Source organism: Eufriesea mexicana, unplaced genomic scaffold, assembly GCF_001483705.2.
Source record: "Eufriesea mexicana isolate 0111107269 unplaced genomic scaffold, ASM148370v2 scaffold4673, whole genome shotgun sequence".
Classification (NCBI taxonomy): Eukaryota; Metazoa; Arthropoda; class Insecta; order Hymenoptera; family Apidae; genus Eufriesea; species Eufriesea mexicana.
In genome coordinates, this window is record NW_016912643.1 from 578,793 (window position 1) to 598,833 (window position 20,041).

At 28.7% G+C, this 20,041-nt stretch overlaps 3 protein-coding genes across 3 annotated transcripts; 2 read left to right on the forward strand and 1 right to left on the reverse strand.

The window, feature by feature from the left end:
- Positions 1-334: 334 nt before the first annotated feature.
- LOC108551587 (uncharacterized) lies at positions 335-1,153 on the reverse strand. Its single transcript, XM_017905819.1, has 3 exons — positions 977-1,153; positions 698-879; positions 335-629 (listed from the first exon to the last, which is right to left on the reverse strand). The coding sequence occupies exons 1-3, from the start codon at positions 1,151-1,153 to the stop codon at positions 335-337; spliced, it is 654 nt and encodes a 217-aa protein (XP_017761308.1).
- A 2,433-nt stretch (positions 1,154-3,586) lies between these two features.
- Positions 3,587-6,580, forward strand: Usp1 (ubiquitin specific protease 1). Its single transcript, XM_017905821.1, has 7 exons — positions 3,587-3,902; positions 4,082-4,261; positions 4,365-4,603; positions 4,694-4,923; positions 5,051-5,604; positions 5,682-5,874; positions 5,958-6,580. Exons 2-7 carry the CDS (start codon positions 4,093-4,095, stop codon positions 6,514-6,516), a joined length of 1,944 nt encoding a protein of 647 aa, XP_017761310.1. The 5' UTR covers positions 3,587-3,902; positions 4,082-4,092; the 3' UTR covers positions 6,517-6,580.
- A 2,517-nt stretch (positions 6,581-9,097) lies between these two features.
- On the forward strand, positions 9,098-10,980 carry LOC108551591 (uncharacterized). The gene is made up of 2 exons (XM_017905822.1): positions 9,098-9,268; positions 10,633-10,980. Exons 1-2 carry the CDS (start codon positions 9,098-9,100, stop codon positions 10,978-10,980), a joined length of 519 nt encoding a protein of 172 aa, XP_017761311.1.
- The last annotated feature ends 9,061 nt before the right edge of the window (positions 10,981-20,041 follow it).

Below are 20,041 nucleotides of genomic sequence, written 5' to 3' on the forward strand. Positions count from 1 at the left end.
ATTAATATATATTTAATATAATACATGTAAATATAATTGTTGAATTAAGTTTTACTTTTATTTATTCAAATCGTTATTTTATTTTAATCACTAAATTTATCATAAAAATAATACTCCTAAAAAAGAAAAAGAAAATGTTGAGAATTATTTTTACATATTGTATTATATGTAAGATTTTTTAAGGTAATAAGATTTTGGAAATTATATTGAGGCATAATTTTATCATTTATTTAAACGATTTTATTAACTAAATTTATAAAAAGTTAATAAAAATATATATAAATTATTTACACAAGCTTTACAATATGTGACAAAATATACAATTTGAAAAAACTTATTTTTTCAATATACTATAAAAATGTTTAGAATAAATTGGTTCTTGTGGTCGTTCTCTTCCTGGAGTACATATATAATCCTTATGTATAATAGAACTATCATTAGGAATTGTTAAACTACTAGTTGAAGGTGTTGTAAATGTATGTGATATACAACTATTACTAGATATTGATGTTAATTCATTTTGCCTTATTTTACACTTCCAACTGAGATTAGGAGTAAATTCGATTTCTAAATTTCCCATTTCTTCAACTAAATTTTCAGCAGAGCCCTTGTTATTGTTTATACTTGTTCTACAATTGAAATAAGATACCAAAATATTAAACATTAAAATGTGAAATACTATAAATTGAAAACTTACTCGTTTAAAATATCATCTTCACTATAATGATACCCATGTTCTTCAAAAACATTATTCAAATGGTCACACTGCTCTTTTAATGTTTCATAGTCTTTCTTAACTTCTTGAAGAAATTCTTCCATATGTACTGAATTTTTTGACTTGCAACCTTCCATTTGTGACAAAATTTCATCTATCCCATTCTGGTATAGAATATGTTAAAAAATATAAAATAAATGCATATTAAATTAATAATTTTAAATAAATAGTAAGAAATATTCATATTAGCCTAATACAGACCTGTTTATTTCTTATGTCATTCCATACAGCTTCGACATAAGAATTTGTTTCTGCGGTACATTCTGCAAAACGTCCAATTAAAACATGGGGAAGTTTCCAAGCCATAATTAGTTTTTCAATGCCGTCATCAAGATATCGAGCTTGAATTATTAATTTTTCAAAACTATTTGAGCCCATTTCAGATAAATAATATGAAATTTTTGTTACCTTTTCAACAGTTTGTTTATTTTATACGCTTTTGTAACCGTTTTCAAAATAAGCGTATACATTTTAGCCAATATAATATATAGAATTCCCTACATATGCTTGTAGTTATTTTTATTAACAAAAATACATTGTTTATACTTGTCATATATAACAAGTAAACAAATAAATAAACGATTAAATCAGAATATATTATTCATATCTAATAAATTTAGAAAAAATGTATACATATTTTTAATATTTTTCGTGAAACAATATAATAATATATACCATTAAATAATTAACAATAATTTTTCACGTAATATTCTAATATTTGTATAATGTAAGTATGAAAATTGACAAAAATGTATCAATAGTTTGCGTTTTAAATAACATCGAAGATGTAAGATTGAAGGAAAATAATACCAACCATTATACATAGCTACTGTAACCATACTGATGTACCTACTAAAAAGTAATATTTAAAAAGAAACTATATACATGATTAAAGTTGAGAAATAAAAAAAAATAAAATTATTTTGTGTCTGTATATGTCATATTATTTTATATATAAGTGCAAACAACCTCCTAATATTATAATATATCAATATTGATGAATTGTAATAGTTGGTATTAAATGTTATTGAACATTATTATAGCAACATTTAACAATGTACATACTACAAAATCAATAAATTCTTTTATTTACGTAATTTTTGTGTACTTTTAATGTTACAATTAATATACTTCTAAATTTACTATATGTATACAAATTATTTTTGACGAAAATAGCAATTTTATGAGAATAAGATTGTAAAAATTAAAAATTAGTACGTAAGTGTTTTGTAAATCAATTATAACAAAATAATATTGTTTTTAGTAAAAGAATTAATAATCGTTCTTACTAGTATGACTAACAAATGATTAATTAAATATTTATTTTTAAACAATGAATTTATTTCATTTTTTATTTTTACATAAATTATGAATTATTAATTAATTGTAATAACTTATATACTACAAATAATTTGTTCTTTATTTTGATAATATTTATTTTTCGTCAAATTTTATTTGTTATTATGTATATGATTTAAAAATGAAATATATCTGTATAATCATATTATGGAATATACATAGTATTCCTACTACAATAAAACTATTATATAAGATGATAATAAGATATATTATAATAATGTAGAAATAATGAAATGTTTTATATGAATATAAAAATAATAATTTCATTCTTTAATAAGATGAGGCTTCTTAATGGTATGCATTTACGTAACATATCATAAAATAATGTTTTATTATAAACATATAGTTTTTAAATATTCTTAGTGACTCATGTTATCAAATCATATTAAACTATACTATGAAAATAAAATGTTTATAAACTTTAATTAAGTTATATTATCTCGTTAATATTATCATGCTAGATTAAAAACTATTAATATTCTTGGTTAATATATGCTTATAACAAAAATATGTTTTATATTATTACATATACTAATTGAAATAATCTACAATGTTTATTAAATATTAATTAAAGTAAATTAAATGAAATTAAAGATTAATTTATTTTTATGAAAATAAATATTAAATCAATGAAAAAGTGATAAAGAAGCATTAGATTGAATCCATGCTAATATAGAAAAATAAATTAAATATGTTAATATGTAAAATTAAGAAGTAATAAAAGTATATACAAATTTAATAAAATATTATTCCTTAACAAAATTGAATAGACACAAGTTACTAAAATTAATATTGATTTAACATATATTTGGCTTGACAAATCTATTAAATTTTTAAAATTAATCACCACATATCAATGTTCTACAAATAATAATAGATAAAAATATAGGAATTCTAAAATTGAAAGAAAAAATAAATTTTTTATGCAATATGGAAATATGTATTTTATTATAAATATATATAGCAATATTTACAAAATGTAAAAAAAATTAAACAAAATGAAAAAAAGAAGTTGCTTTACCTATGAAATTAAGTACATAACATCTTAGATAATATAATAGTTACACATATATATTTCAATAGTTTAATAAAACATTAAAAATTGGCCAAAAAAAATTAATACAAATGGACAAAAAGAATTAATTTAGGATAGTTATATTTAAATTTCATTGGTATTTAGTAACTGAGAATTAGAAAAGTAAAATAGAATATGAAAAAAACATATATAAACCATAATTAAATTGTCCAATTAAATAAGAATAATAAAATCGTTTCATTTGTACATATAAATAATCAATTTTATTTTTTTATAACTATTATAAAGGAAAAAATATTGTTATGTTACTGATTTTAAAGAAACAGTAAAGTATTCTTAAAGTTATCCATGCTATAACAAAAATGAAACTGCTTTTGACCTATTGAACACACACTTATGTCATAGTCGCACCAACGTCCATTTTCAGACGCAAACGCTTGTAACGGATTCTAGGGAAACGTTAATGACGACAGTGTGAACAGTATAGGAAAAACTACATAAATCTAAAATTGTAACCGCACATGAACGCGGTTCATGAATATATGATATCAGGTGCAACGGGTAATGGCTACTGCAATATTGTAAGAAAAAGTGTTCCGCCTGACAGCAGTAGAAATGTAGTTCGTGTTACCCACGGAATATTTTGTGGTTTAATTGTACATATAGATTTTTTCGATTAACTAAGGTTAATAACGAACTCATTTGTTCCATGACTTCCTTACTAAATAATACGTAAGTATATAGATTTTAAACCCTATTTAATAACTAATATCAATAATTAATACAAATGTCATTGTATATGAAACATTATAAGTTTGAATTTAGGAATTCAAATCATATTTTATAAAAGCAAATTTGTTTTGAGTGAAGTTTATATTAATAGTCAATTATATAGTTGATTGTTATTTCAGGTTAACAAAAAATGACAGTATTAGAAACAGAAGAAGATGCAGATAAACGTTCAGTTCCCCCTAGGAAAAAATTTTGCTTATCCCTTTCTGGTCGTGAACGTACAATTTCTAGCAACATTTCTAAGGCTCCTCAGACCTTAGTAAGGGAGAGCCTTTTGAATAGAGATACCTATACATATAGTATGTAAACACTATTATTTCATGAATTTTTATATTGTACTTATTAGAAGGATATTGTTAAAATTGATAACTTTGTGTAATTCAATGTTCATTAATTATGAAGGTACAAGCAAAATGTTGAATGGTTATCGCAATCAATTGAGTAATCATCAAGATGGAAGTTATGATGTATCGAATAGTGGTGCAGAAGGATTAAGAATAGCTACTTTATGTAATTTAGGAAATACATGTTTTTTAAACAGTGTGATATATACTTTACGATTTGCACCATCCTTTTTACATAATTTGCATCACTTGGCTATTGATTTGTCTAATTTAAATGATAAACAACTTCAAACTAAAGTAAATATTATAATATTTAAAAAAATATTTTTTATAATTTTGTGTGGAAAAATGATAGCGTAGTAAAATTATATATATTTTTATTATTAGATAAAATCATCATCTTTGGGTAGAACGGGTGTGTCACTTACATCAAGTGGTAGCCGAAGTTGGAGTAGCAAAGATTTACTAGCTCTGGCTGGACCTACAGGAGATAGTAATAAACATAGAATACAAATAGCTACTGAAAAGTTACACGAATTGTTCATGGCATTACGTGCATCTGAAGCAAGAGAAAACAGTGAGCCATACCAGCCAGATGCATTTTTGCAGGCTCTTAGGTACATATAATATAAATATATTTTTAATATATTATGTTGAAAATATATTAAGATTGTATTCAGAATACATACAAAATTTATTGTGTTAGGATGATGTGACTGTATATTGCATATATTCTCGTTTTAGAGATGTGAACCCTATTTTCGAGGGAAATCAGCAACAAGATGCACATGAACTTTTAGTTTGTTTACTTGATAATATCAGGGAAACATTCCAATTGTTGGTTAGATATAGAGAAAGTCAATTTGGACAAAATAACGATGGATTATCAGACTTCTCCACTGAACATTTAACAGATGTACAATCAGAAGGTAGTAATTCCAATAAAAGGAGCATTCGTAAATCTAGAAAAAAGAAAAAGATAACAACAAGAGGAAGTTCATCTTGTCTTGTACAGTCGAATTTAAATGGTGTATCAGTATCTTCTAGACCATATGAAAATATGAAATATTGTATGAAATATTGTATGAAATACGAAAATGGTCATGCTGAATTTCCGGAGAGTAATGGAGACATAGGTAGTCATAGACCGGAAAGCAAGAAGTGCTTTATTTCTGAAGATTTTGAGGGAATTAGTCTTTTACGAACCACTTGTCTTGAGTGTGAACATGTTACAGAACGAAAAGAAACGTTCTGCGATATATGTGTGCCTATTGATATAGACAGATCAAGTGAAAAGGGTAAGTAACATTAATGGTTATCTTTTTACATATTAACTAATTTGTAATGATTAAACTGTAGATATATTTATTTACAGATAAAGAATTAAGACCAATGGATAGTAGTGAAGTATACAAACGTGCAGTAGTTACTAGTGAACTTCTTTGGGGTCGGGATAAGTATTGGTGCGCACGATGTCTTCGGTACAATGAAGCTCGTAGAGCTGTATGTTTCCCATCTTTACCAAGGTTACTTATATTGCAGTTGAAAAGATTTTCTACTGCAGCTGGGTAAGATTTGATTTTATAATTTTATTTATTAGACTAAAAAAGCAAACTTTACATATTTTCTATAAAGATATACATTACATTAGGTCAATGGAAAAAATTAATAATCATATGCCAACACCATTAACGTTACAATGTTTTTGCGAAGAATGTAACAACGATCAAACACGGGGAACTACAGGCGGCAGATCAGAATCACGACATGTATATAAATTATATTCTGTAATTATGCACCAGGGTGCAACAATGACAGCTGGTCATTATGTTGCTTATACCCGTTTACCCGACGAATCTGCATTCGCAGAATATTTCCAATGTGACCGAGATAGTAAGCGACAAACTTCTGGTCAGGGTAGTAGCAGCACAAACACAAACTCATCATCATCGGATAAAACATCCGGTATATTAAAATACTTTAGAAGTAAACCAAGTGCTAGTGAAACTAAGGAACAGTTAATCAGGTTTGGTTGTCGCAGTATGGATTGTTGTGGTATTAGACGTCACAAACATCCTAGCACGTGGTTGGAATGTGATGACGAAGCAGTACATGTAATCCCATTACGAGAGTTAGAAGATAAATTAGCGCCAAATCCACGAAATTCCGCCACTCCTTACCTCCTGTTCTATGTAAGATCTATGACGTAAATATTTCTCTTCTTTAAAAACATAAAAAATATACGTATATCAAGTATTAAAACTAAGAATGCAATGGGCCTTGTTCCTTTCTGTTAACAATTGCGCTGTCACAAACATTCCACATCTGTTTACTCTGTACGTTCTGTATCAGGCTTAGATGAACGTGTATAATTTCGTAGGAAATAAATTATGTATTGAAGTCACGTTAAACGTTAGAATTTGATAGTAAATGATACGCAATAAATTCTGCAATCTAAACGATAATGCTACTCGAATCTTGCTATTAATACCACAAAGTGTCAATTTGTATTTAGATGATTAATGTTAGTTGGAACGTGGAGCGTTTTATTTTTAAGTTATCTCTGTAAAAATAAAAGTGTGTATTCTTGATTTAATTTCCCTGTTCTTTTCAGCTTTAGGTACTTTCAAATTTATGTGAAAGTGCAAGAATGAAATTTACGATAATTAAATAAGTTTTTATTATAGATACCAATATTACATATTTTCATTATCCATATTGTTTTTAATGTAATATCGAAGATATATGTATTATTCTATCTTATTTTTTTATTTATAAGAATGGTAAAGAAAAGTTTTATAATTTAAATTAATAATATATTCTTTTTATATTTTGCTGTTAAAATTAAATTATAAATATATTTCCTTACGTATAACCTCTATATTTTTATTTTCTAAATACGAAAAAGTTAATCGAATTATTTATAATATTTTTCGTAAATAAATTAAGACAATATCGTTTAAGAAAAGATATGATTTAAGAAGTACATTTTCTAAAGCCGTTTTTATTGGAAATCATTTTAATTTAAGTTAAAGTATCAAGCCACTGTTAAATGTGCGAAAATCAATCACTATTACATGTAGTTTATAATAAATATTTATACGTCCAAAAAGTAATTAAAGGATTTCAAAGTTAAGCGATTGTTGTTAGATAATAACAAAGTGAAATAGAGCAAAGAACAGTGAATTATTAATAGCGTGAAATGTCCTGTTTACGTTGAAATATTTGTAAGACGTCAGGATGTCGGCTTAATCATACGTGGCTATATTCATATATCGATTGTTTCGATAGGGGTCAGTAGTGAATAGTCGTGTTTCACCTGCCAGCCTGACGTATTGTTATTTCTTCTACTTTCTACTCTCGTTACAGTTCACTTTTGACTTTTTTTATATACAAACTTTTCCTAATTTGGATATGATAACATCGTATTTTCTTTAAAAGGGTAAGTCAGACCAACCAAAACATGTACACAAATTTTGAACGAAATGAAATTTGCGCGCTACAATTAAGTAGAATTCAAACGAATATAGAATATTCGCATATACGTTATAGTATATTTATGTTTCTTCCTATTCGTATTATATTCGCTGTTAAACATGTGTCATAAATTAACTAGAAAAATATGGAAAATTATCGGAAAGTAACGCAATTATGTTTGTGACTTTCGATAATATTAAAATTATTAATAAACAATTACTCTTTGTGCTATACTTAATTACTAAGCGATTTTGTCAGTTGTATGATTTTTTTAATTTATCAATCGTTTATGTATCAAGGAACGTACAAAGGATGAAACGAAAATTATTTTTCTCCGTATTATTGTATTACAAATTTTACACGTCTTTTTATAAGTTATATATAGTTATTATTTCAAATAATGCTTTTTTTTTATTTGCATAACATGCGAGTAAACTACGTACCTGCGATTTAGTCAACAGTAGCAATTTAACGACAATTTGTATAACATGGTGAGTGTGACACGTAAGAATTTCATTAAATATGCGTATTTCGATGTGATATACGATAGATATACAAAATCGGTTCACATTGTAATGTCCTGAAGGCAGCGTTGGTTACCGATGTAATATTAAGGAGAAATTGCAAATACAGGATGCTTAAACTAACGTTACAAAAAATATGGAATATCCTTACAATGTATAATGCACATTTATCGCTCTAACGAAATAAGCGTAATCAATATACTCACAGTATGTCGTCGATAAGTAAATGGATGTCGTAATATCATTGACGTTTATTACGTGTACTGCACATCACTCGTTAATATCATAATTTTCTTTTCCAATGTGTTACTTTTGGTATAACAGTAGATTAGGTATGAACATTTTAATTCACTGTTCACGTACTTCACTTGTCTATGCTATATTGCATTTCAAACATTGCTCAAGGTAATGGTAAATACAATAGTTATTATATTATAGATAAATACAATTCGTATAATTATTGATACTGACGTAAGAACGAAAAACAGAAAAAAAGAAAAAAATAACACAAATGTTCTGAAAAGATTATATCACGAATATTGAAAATATTTCTGTAGTATGTTGGTCATTAATTGTTGTAAGTTTGAGTATTATAAATATATTTATAATAGTAGTTATCGTGTACGTTGATTTACTTGAATGTATTTGGATATTGCACTGGAGGGAATTAAATTGATAGAAATAATTACACGTCATCGATCTGTTGCTTTAATCGATGTAGAAGGTGATATTATTCGTGTTTTATTTGTTTACTGATTGCAGATTTTGTTAAAAATAATAAATTATCGATATGAAGTACCAACAGATTTCAGTCGATTTTATAAGTATGGTGTTCACTGCTTGTTCGTACCTGGCACTTGCTGGAGCTGTTTGGATATTCTTGAGACTCATCCAGGCGTGCTTTTGGTTACCACGGCATCTAAAAAGGCAAAATAATGTCCAGCAAATGCTACGAGACAAGGTTCTTAAATTTTTTATTCATTTTTACAAATTTTCTTTTAACGAAAAAATTGCTAATTTATTAATTTATTAATGGATTCATTGGCAAAGATTTCGAGTTTACCGTGTAATAGCACAGTAATTCTTGGTAAATAAATTGGTAAAATCTTACTTTGATTAAGGCTTCGTGGAATCACTGTTATGTTTGTTTCTTCTTTAATCAAGGAAAGCAGCAGTGAGTAACGTCGAGAGTTTCATGCAGTCGATCACTCATGACGAAGATGAACGTATAAGTTCTAGATATTGAACTAATCTGCCATTAATGGAAATTTGAATTTTTACTTATAAAAATGGAATATTTTTACAAATTATCGCTGAGAAATTACCGAATTTACGTGTAATGTAATTTAATTATTAACGGTACTGACGTTATTAATTAAATTATTATTTCATTCATATTTAACTACTATTTCTCAACAGTCGTATTTTCTGAATTAGATAAAAAACGAAAATAAAAAGATAATTTGAATTTACATAGATAGAACTGAGTATAGTTAAAAAAAATTTTGTAAAAATGTAGTAAATTTATAGATAAAGGATAATTAAACGTAATCACTTAGACGATTAATAATAGTAAATCTACCATATTTATAAGAAATGAAAATAAAAATCAAGCATTTCCTACAATTGTAGAAGCAATTTTAATTTTTATTTAATTCCTATTAACATTGATTTAGAATTTACATTTGTCACAAATACCTTAAAGAAAAAATTGAGTTTTAAAGAAGACAATTTTTACAAATTGTTTATACCATTTGACAAAGCAATATGACTATTTCTTTCTGTCTTACTCTTCTCAAATCTGAAAAAAGAAAAGAAGTAAAATAAATCTAAATAAACATATATGTGTTTTAATTACGAAAGTGGTCTAAGCAAGTGGAGACTGTAAGGCCTTCGGGTCGCCGATTTAGTTCAAATTTCGCAAGATGGTAGATTTAATTCCCCTGATGGTGAAGATATATGATTATAGGTGCCACTACTCAATAATTTTTAAGATATTTACAATTTCCAAACGAAACGAATTTTTCATTCGATTAGTATTACATCCATCTAGCTTACAATAATGAAAAACCTCTATTGCATAGGAATAGTAAAAATTGAAACAAGTTTTTCATTCGATTAGTATTACATTCATTCATCTTCCAATAACGAAAAACCCCTGTTGCAATCTAATAAAAATAAAATTTCCAATGTCTCCAAACATAAAACTACTTTCGTAATCACAGTCACATAAGAAAGTCGTCGATTAAATATTATTCTAAATATTTGAAAATCGACAGATTCATTTCGAAATTCCCAGCATACGAATCGATCGTTTCTGTGTAGATGGAGAATTATGAGAAGTACATACTGGAATGCGAGGAAAAGGAAAAGATTGAGCAAGAAATGCAAGGCGATGATGCCAAGCCAAATCCCGAGCAAGCAGAGAAATGGAAGGAACGAAGAGAATGCCTGGAGTTGCTGAAGAGGGAATTAAGCAAGATTCGCGATAGTGGTGACGATTCTCAAGACTGGGACTATCTCCTGGATGATGAGGGGATGAAGGACGAAGGGGTTACCATCACGGAAATTCAAGACGATGTAATTTCCAAAGATGAACATAATGGCAAGATAAACAAAGACATGAGCGAGACCAAGCAAGTGGTCGGGTTAAAAAAGAAGAAAAACAAATAATTACCTTGTCATCTCGGTAACCCACTGTGAGAAATCGAATCTTTTCAATCAATAAAGATCACATGGAGTAAAGTATTCGATGAATTTGAAAAGTATGCAATGAGACAAGTGTTAATGTCTCGTTTATATTTTAATATCGACGAGTTAAATGCAAACAAGAAAAGTACGAATTGTTATGAGTATTATAAGTATTACTCCAAAATTATTCGATTGCTATTATTATTATTAAACTACGAGTAATACTACAAGTGAGAAATTTAGTTCCTTCGACGATTTTGGTTTCGGATAAGTTGCCAATAATAATTATTAGGTAATTAATATTACGTTTTGTTCACATATATGCACTTACCAGGCACTGTTTAATTATTAATAGCAAGTGTTATTTTACCATTATATCACTGTAAATTTATGGATGATATTTACGAAACAAGCGTATTAGAAATATAGTTTGAAACCAAATTAAGGTCGATATATTTTCGTGTAAAACAATCGCATTTATAGTGATTTACTCGAAAAATTAATATGCTTGCCTCGGGACATATTTATCTTTAAAAATACGATATAATGTTTACGATTATGGAGCATTATAAGAGATATATTGAATTTTATAATAATTAGTATACGATAATTTAAAAAAATTAAATCATTTAATTTGCAATGTAACAAAATTATTATAATACTATACATTATTATTCTTATTTGTATTTAAATTTAGAAAAAGTGTCCTTACAAAGGTGGAACAAGATATGTTTCAAGGTGATAAATTTTAAAGAAGGAAAATCGATATATTTAGGAAATGGAATTTGTAATACTTGAAAAGATTAATCTATTGGACATAGTTATTTAATAGTAATCAATGTCACACGAAATAGCAGTTATGATATTTTTATACCATTTTTATCAAATATAGTGTAAAGTGCTTAAGTTATGTAACGAGAAATATTTAGAATGATCAAATTTCAGGCAGGAAAATTCGATACACAACTTAAGTGTAATTTTGTATGCAACCAATGCACCGTATTTTGTAATCATATGTACATCAAGAAAATTTTGTTTATTCCTCAGACGTGTTATATATATATGTTATATAATTATATATCTTTGTACTATGTAAATTACAAATTTATTAAAAACACAAAATATACTTAATATTAATCTCGAAGTTTTATATATATTTATAAATAGCTACCTTTTCAATTGTGTTATTAATTTATTAATTCATTAATTCGTTAATTCGTTAATTTATTAATTCATACAATAACACGATATACATATTTTATCCAATTACCAAGCATACGGTCCAATAAATTTTAATTTTTTCTTTAATTTGTAATACCCGTTAGGTGATTCTTGTAGAGTTTACTTTCCTTAACACGAATCTGCAATTGAAATTGCTCTATCATCCTCAGTTTTAGAAAATTGCAAGTCTTTTTAAAAAGCATGATATTTTAGATAAAATGAAGGATTATAAGAAAATTAGAAAAGTTAGGAGATTCATTTTGGTTATGAAAATTAGGTTAGAGTTCCCGAGTTTGTCGTTATAATTATTCGTGTTTTTGAATAATTACAATTTATAGTAAAAATTTAAAAATAAACCGTCGAGCGTGCTTTTTACGCATTACTCTTGCATTTTTACAAAAAATTCTTTATCTGACACGAATTGCGATACAGTATCGGATTCTGCAGGCTTTTCTGAAAAAGAGACAATGGAATGGAATTGTCGAAACAATTTTTCATTCGATTAGATCGAGAAAATATTCGTCGGTAACATGTATATGGGATTTTATCTCCACGCGACCGCTTCATTATCCTCAACAGTGCAATAGCTAGGCGTAATCCAAGTATCCAATGCAAAAAAGCTGACGTATAACAATCTACGAAGAAAGAAAATACAATTCATTATAATTTTACCAAAAAATGACATAAGTATATATGTATCTCTTTCTTTTATTTACAACGGTGTTATTTAATCATTGTTTTGATCTCCGTTTGTGACTTTTGTATTATCCATATTCTAAACAATAAATGATATATTATTCTTCAATAAAATTTAAGATTTTCCACTTTGCAAAATAAATATGGATTCTCCTTTGACTGGTGTAACCCTTTTTTTGATTAACACATCAGTAAGGTATATTTGATCTAGTACTTTTCTGTCTGTTTTAATCCATAATAACATAAGCAATATGACCATTTTTATTGAACATATTTTTAAAAAATTCTATGAATGCACAATTAATAACGTGTGAAAGCATTCAGAGATGTATAGTGTGTACATTAAGTTATGTAAATTTGTAAAATTTTGCTTTCTGTAACTTTAAAATGTTGTTTCAAACACTTATATGTTAAAAACTATTGTTACGAATAAGTAAATAGTACTTTTATATTGTTTCTATAATGTGTGTATGTAATTCATCAATTAATTGCATGGAAGTTAATAATTAATGGAAAACCAATAGCATCTTCAGTATGAGTTCATGTCCTCTGTGCAATAATTATTAATAAGGAAAGATTTATAAATGCATAAATTATTGTAAATATTTATTTGTATCTGACAATAGTTAGTATACATTTTATTCAGATAGAAAAGTAATTATACATATTTACTTTATAGAGGTTTTCGACCTCTTTAGTAATTCTAGTGTTAAATTGAATCATATTCTTCAGTAGTACAAAGATTATGCCATATCATTTATTTAATTACATTGTTAATACAAATTTTAATCTGTAATATTCGTTGGGTAATTATGGTAGAGTCTACTTTCCTGAAAAGAAATCCGCAAACAAAATTGTCCTATCACTTCCAGATTTCGAAAAATATGACTTTTAACTGTGGTCTATTCCTGCCCACTTTTCGTATGCAGTTGTGTCTGTTGCTTTTAAAGGACTTCTATTTTGCAAATAAGCTGCTAAATACACAGCTTCCACCCGCAATTTCTTTTTTATTCCACTGTCATACAGAAGTGCTCATGTCGTATCCAATAATCTATATCAATAAGGCTTTGATTAAGCCTCTCCGCCTTTCCATTCACTTGAGATGTGTACAGTGTCGTATAATCCAGTATAATTCCTTTCAGTCTACATCAATTCTTGAACTCCCTGATGGTATATTCTCCTCCATTATCTTAGCAAAGTCAGTGTGTTGTTCCACTTTGCATCTGCTGCTGCAACATACTTTTCAATATCTGTAGTGTTTCAGAATTTGATACCATAAGATATATCATCAAAAAATTAACAAAATCTAAAATTGTCATCACATACCTATCTCTGTCCCATGTCTCTGGCTCTACAGGTCCACATTTATCAGAATGTATTATTTCTAGAGATCTTTTTGCGCTTCCTCTTCTCTCTACAAATGGAGGCTTCGATTGCTTTGCTTCAATATGTATCTTGCATTCTCCAATTCTTGCCTTTAGTTTTCTTTTCGTTAATTTCGTTCCCAATGTTTTCATGAACAACTCTCTTATGTGTCCTATACTTAGGTAGCTCAATTTTCTGTGCCACTCTACTAGTTTCTTGTTCCTCTATACTATTATAAAGTCCATTATTATAACCTCTTCCCTACGAATATTTCTTCTTCCTTCTTATGAACTATTACTTCATTTTCCTCGAACATTACTTCACCACCATCTCCAGTTATCAGATTTATAGACAATAAATTCTGTCTCAAGTGTGGAACACACAAACAATATTCAAATATCTGGCATTATTCTAACTTTCGCTTTAGCTTCCATGGAAATATTTCTTTACATTGATCCAAATTCTGCTCTTATTTCTTCCTATTTTTTAAAATATTTTAGTGTATTAACCATATGGCTCATTGTTCCGGAGTCAAAAATCCATTATTCTGTTCCATCGTTCTCTGTCAAGAAGTACGTGTTCCTTTTTTATCTTGATCTCCTTATCTTTCCTTTATGTTTTCAAAATAACAGTCCAAATGATTTTTTTTTCTAAATATTTGAAATTCTTACATGTCCCACGTGGAGAGTATACCTCTTAAGCCTTGTCTTTTCCTCTTAATCCTAGAAATGTTACTGATTTTTATTCTAATCTGCCACAATTGTAACATTTAATTTCTATGTTACCTTTGTTGTTTTTCCAACATGCGTATGCAACATGTCTACTGGAATTGTACTCGAAACATCTCTTCCCCTGAGGTTTGAAGGCTACCCACCTGCTTTTCCCCTTGCTTCCTTTGCAATCAGTTCAGTTTTGAGATTATCTATTCCCCTTTCTTCTTTCTGCGTTAACTCCCAGAAATTTGCAAACACACAATCTAGAAGCATACATAAGATTTTAGTTATCAGCATTGCTTTTTCTATCTTACTCCCTAATGCATGTAATTTGAAAACTTATCTGCTTGACACGCAATGTAGGTTATAATATCACATTCAAATTCATATTTATACATGAAAAATTCCTCTGTAACAAAATATCTTTGCAGTTCTTATACTTTTCATAGATGTTGCTCAATGTTACCCATATTTCATGACTTGACGTAAAGTTGATACACAAATTCATTCCCTCTGGTTGAAACTATTAGATTTTGTACGTACACAATGTTTCTTAACTAATCCTGTTTGTATTTTTCTATATTTCTTGGTTCTTTTATTGCATGATCATACAAACCTTGATATTACGGCATGAAGACAACTGTAAATTTTCGAATATGATATCCATCTTGATCCTTTCATCTATTCATACCTCCAATTTCCTTCTCAAATTTTGTTTTCCGCACTCAAATACGTGGCCCACATTCTGTTGGCAGTATATAACCTGTTTGGTTTATTCTTCTGCTCAGACATGCACAACTCACATAGATTCCTTTTTACATTACACACCCTAAGGATCCTTTGTTTCCATTACTCCCGCAATATTTCGTCAGTTTCTCCAGGTACAGATTCATTCGCCATTTGCAGTCGAAAATATCCATCATACAATTACCGTTCAACAACAGGATGTGTCAGCAGCACATAACCAAAGCTAGTAACCAATTCAAATTCAAGCGCCTTCGATCAGCGCCATCTATGATTTGGGCTCAAAAATCAAGAAAGTGATAGGAATATAGAATAGGCAAGGAGGTCGTCGATGTGCTGGTCACGTGACAGACAAGGACAGAGAGGGGATAGATAAAGATAGAATGGCTCCGCCAGTGAAAAATTATTAATTACTCAATTTCCGTAAACAATTTGTGAACTTTTATAATTTCATTGCGAAGCTGGAACATTAGGCTGCATTCCTATATAATTTTCGTCAAGAATTTAACTCTAAATTGTTAGTTATTAATTTTTGTTTGATGTCGTTTATGATTTCGTAACGGCGACCATCACGATCTTCCGTGGAAATATTTAACACTAATCGAAACTAGAAGCAAAATGTGATCAAAAGTTATATGAGAAGATTCGCAAGAACATTATTTTTCTAATGAGTGCATAAAGCTTCATAAATTAATTGCGTAAAGGACGGTAATTAATGAAAAACCGATGACGTCTTCGACAACAATTCTAACACTACGCTGAATAATTATTAATAATTAATTAATTAGGGACAAATTTATATCAAAAGGTATATGAGAAAGTTCGCTAAGGCTGCGAATTTACGATAAACTTATAAAAATTCACAAATTAATCGCTGAAATTGAGTAATGTGTTAATTTTCTAGTACCGAATGAAAATTCAATGATTCAAGGTTCCAATCTATATTCATAGATGGAGCTGATCGAAGGCGATTGAATTTGAATCAGTTACTAACTTTGGTTATGTGCTTCTGATACATGCTATTATTGGGCGGTAATTGTATGGTGGATATTTTCGATTGTAAACGGCGAATTAATCTGTAAATGGAGAGAATGACATGAGATTGTGGCAGTAATGAAAACAAAAGGAGACCTTGGGTGAGTAATGTACGGTAGAATGTGTGTGGGTTGTGCATGTTTTAAGTAAAAAAGTAAATCAACAGGTTATGGACTGACAACAGAATGTAGACCACGTGTTTGAGTGCGGAAAACAAAACTCGAGAGGGAAATTGGAAGTATCAATAGATGAAAGGATGAAGATGGATATCATATTTGAAAATTTAGAGTGGTCTACACGCTATGGTTGTAAGGTTTGTATCGACATATAATGGAAGAACTAAGAAATGTAGGAAACTGCAAACAAGATTGGTTAACAATGTGTAATTACAAAATTTGATAGTTTCAATCACAGGCAAGGTATCATTACTTGATGTACCAATCTGAATGTCAAGTTATGAGATATGGGTAAAATTAAGCAATATCTATGAGAAGGATACAAAACAGCAAATATAGTAACCCGCACTGCGAGGCTGACAAGTAAGTTTTCAGATTACATGCATTAGGACGTAAAATAGAATAAACGATGTTTATAACTAAAATCTTATGTGCATTACCAGATCGTGTATTTGCAACTACCTGGAATTAACGCAGAAAGAAGAAAGGAGAATAGATAATCTCACAACTTATGTGATTATTAAGAAAGCAAGATCATCAAAATGATCTGTAGTCTGCGAAGCTCAAGAGAAGAGGTGTTTCAAATGTAACTCCAACATACATATTACAAGCGCATGTAGGAAAAAGCAAGAAAGGGTAACACAGAAATTAAATATTTTAGTTGTGGAAGATTAGGATAAAAATCAGAAAAATTTCTAGGATTAGGAAGAAAAGACTCGAGAAGTGTGCTCTCTGTGTGGGACATGGAAGAAATCTAATCATTTGGAAAAAGACTGTTATTTTAAAAACATGAAGGAAAGCAAAGGAAATTAAGAAGAAAAGAAGAGAGTGTGCTTTTTGACAGAGAGGAATGGAACAAAACAGTGGATTTTGGACTCAAGAACAACCAGCCATATAGTGAACAAGCTAGAATTTTAAGGAATAAGAAACAATAAGAACAGATATTGGATCAGAAATGAGAAACATTTTCATGGAAACTATAGCAAAAGGTAGAATTGAGTTAGATAGATGTATATTTGAAAATATTCTGTATGTTTCAAACTTGAGACACAATTTAATATCAATACATCTGATAACTTATAATGTGGTAAGATAATTCTAAGGGTGGTAAAATAATGTTCTAGAAACATAATGTAATAGTTTAAAAGAAGGAAAAAAAAATATTAGTAGAGAAGATGTGTGTATTAATAGACTTTATGGTGTGAACAAATCAAAAGGAAAAATACAGATTATAATATTATTAGTAGAGATGAACAAGAAACTGGTAGTGATACAGGAAATTGGGCCATCTAAATATAGAAGACATGAAAGAGTTGTCCAAAAAACGCAGCTAGTAATTATACATTCTGATACATGTTTGGGCCTATAGAACCAGAGACATGGAACAAAAATAGGTATGTGATGACAGTCTTAGATTTTACTAATTTTATGCTGATATATTTTATGGAACCATATACTGAAGCATTACAGAGGTTGTTTAAGTATGTTGCAGCAGCAGAAGCAAAGTGGAATAAAATACAGATTTAGATGCGAAAATGAAAGCAGGAAGGTTCATCAGTCGTGAATTCAAGAATTAGTGCAGACAAAAAGTAATTATACTAGATTATACGACACAGTATACATCTCAACTGAAAGGAAAGACTCAATCGAAGATTATTGGATAAGATACGAGCACTCCTGTACATCTGGAATGGAAAAGAAATTGTGGGTAGAAGCTGTGTATTCTGCAGCTTGAATACAACTCCATATGGAAAGTAAGTAGGAGAAAGACCTCACATAAATTATGCATTTTGGAGGAAACCAATATTTTTTGTTTGCAGATTCATTTCAAGGAAAGTAAACTCTGCAAGAATTACCTAATGAATATTACAGATTAGGATTTGTATTGACAATGTAATTAAATAAATGATACAGCGTAATCCTTGTACTACTAAAGAATATGATTCAGTTTGACACTAGAATTACTAAAAGGGTCAAAGGCATAAAATAAAGAAGTATGTATAATTACCTTCCTATCTGAATGAAATGTAAACTAACTATTGTCAGATGTAAATATATATTTACAATAATAAAATAAATAAGTATGTGTAATTGACTTCCTATCTGAATGAAATGTAAACTAACTATTATCAGAAGCAAATATATATTTAGAATAATTTGTACATTTATAAATTTTTCCTTAATTAATTAATTATTAATAATTATTGCACAGAGGACATGAATTCATACGGAAGATGCTATTTGTTTTCCATTAATTACTAACATCTATGCAATTAATTCATGAGTTGCATGTACACGATATATTATTATAGAATATATTTTTATAATTAATTTAATAATTAATTTTATTAATTTATAAGCTTTCTGTAGTGGAAAATAAGACACTTTAATTTTTTATTTCCATAACAGAAACATATTTCTATTTGCATTATTGTTGTTAATAAATATAAGACGACGATCGATATTCCACATCGATATTTTGGCAAATGGCTATCTCAAACACAAAACATCTTTCCGCGAAAACAAGCATAGCTTGTCCAATCGCAGTCCACTTCTAGTAGACGCGAATCCAATATGCCGGTACCACGTGGACAAATGTTTACGCACGTTAAAATAAAATTTTCAGTGTCGGAACAACACGTTTTGTAAAGTAATGTCATCATTGATTAGTGTTTTAATTACTGCAACTGAGGAAATAAATGTTCAACAACGATAATGCGCAGAATCAGTAATTATTTCGGGACATTGAACAACTTTTGCAACATCTTCGTGATATTTACGACAAGATCACAACAGAAGTTTTGGAAATCTAGAGAACTTTACCAAGAGCAGGATAACTAACTATAAACATTTGATCGGCAGTAATATAACACATGTGGAAAAAAGTGAAGTTACATAGTGCAAATCGTCTACCGGTCCATGTGCGACATGAATTAGGTAAGTGGGAATCATATAAGAGAACAGAATAGGCACGTGTCATCGATTATACATTCCAGAACTCGATCGTCCACTGTGATTTGGTTAGCATTGCTCGTCACAGGCAGTTTCTTAATAGTTTCCCTATTCTTCGATTTCGACGGTACATACGTGAAA

Coding starts and splice junctions, on each gene's coding strand:
- Usp1 (XM_017905821.1), top strand. CDS start 4,093: ATGACAGTATTAGAAACAGAAGAAGATGCAGATAAACGTTCAGTTCCC. Junction 4,924..5,050: donor GCATTTTTGCAGGCTCTTAG/GTACATATAATA, acceptor TTCTCGTTTTAG/AGATGTGAACCCTATTTTCG. Junction 5,605..5,681: donor AGACAGATCAAGTGAAAAGG/GTAAGTAACATT, acceptor ATTTATTTACAG/ATAAAGAATTAAGACCAATG.
- LOC108551591 (XM_017905822.1), top strand. CDS start 9,098: ATGAAGTACCAACAGATTTCAGTCGATTTTATAAGTATGGTGTTCACT. Junction 9,269..10,632: donor AGCAAATGCTACGAGACAAG/GTTCTTAAATTT, acceptor GTTTCTGTGTAG/ATGGAGAATTATGAGAAGTA.
- LOC108551587 (XM_017905819.1), bottom strand. CDS start 1,153: ATGGGCTCAAATAGTTTTGAAAAATTAATAATTCAAGCTCGATATCTT. Junction 880..976: donor ATGACATAAGAAATAAACAG/GTCTGTATTAGG, acceptor ATTCTATACCAG/AATGGGATAGATGAAATTTT. Junction 630..697: donor GAAGATGATATTTTAAACGA/GTAAGTTTTCAA, acceptor TTTCAATTGTAG/AACAAGTATAAACAATAACA.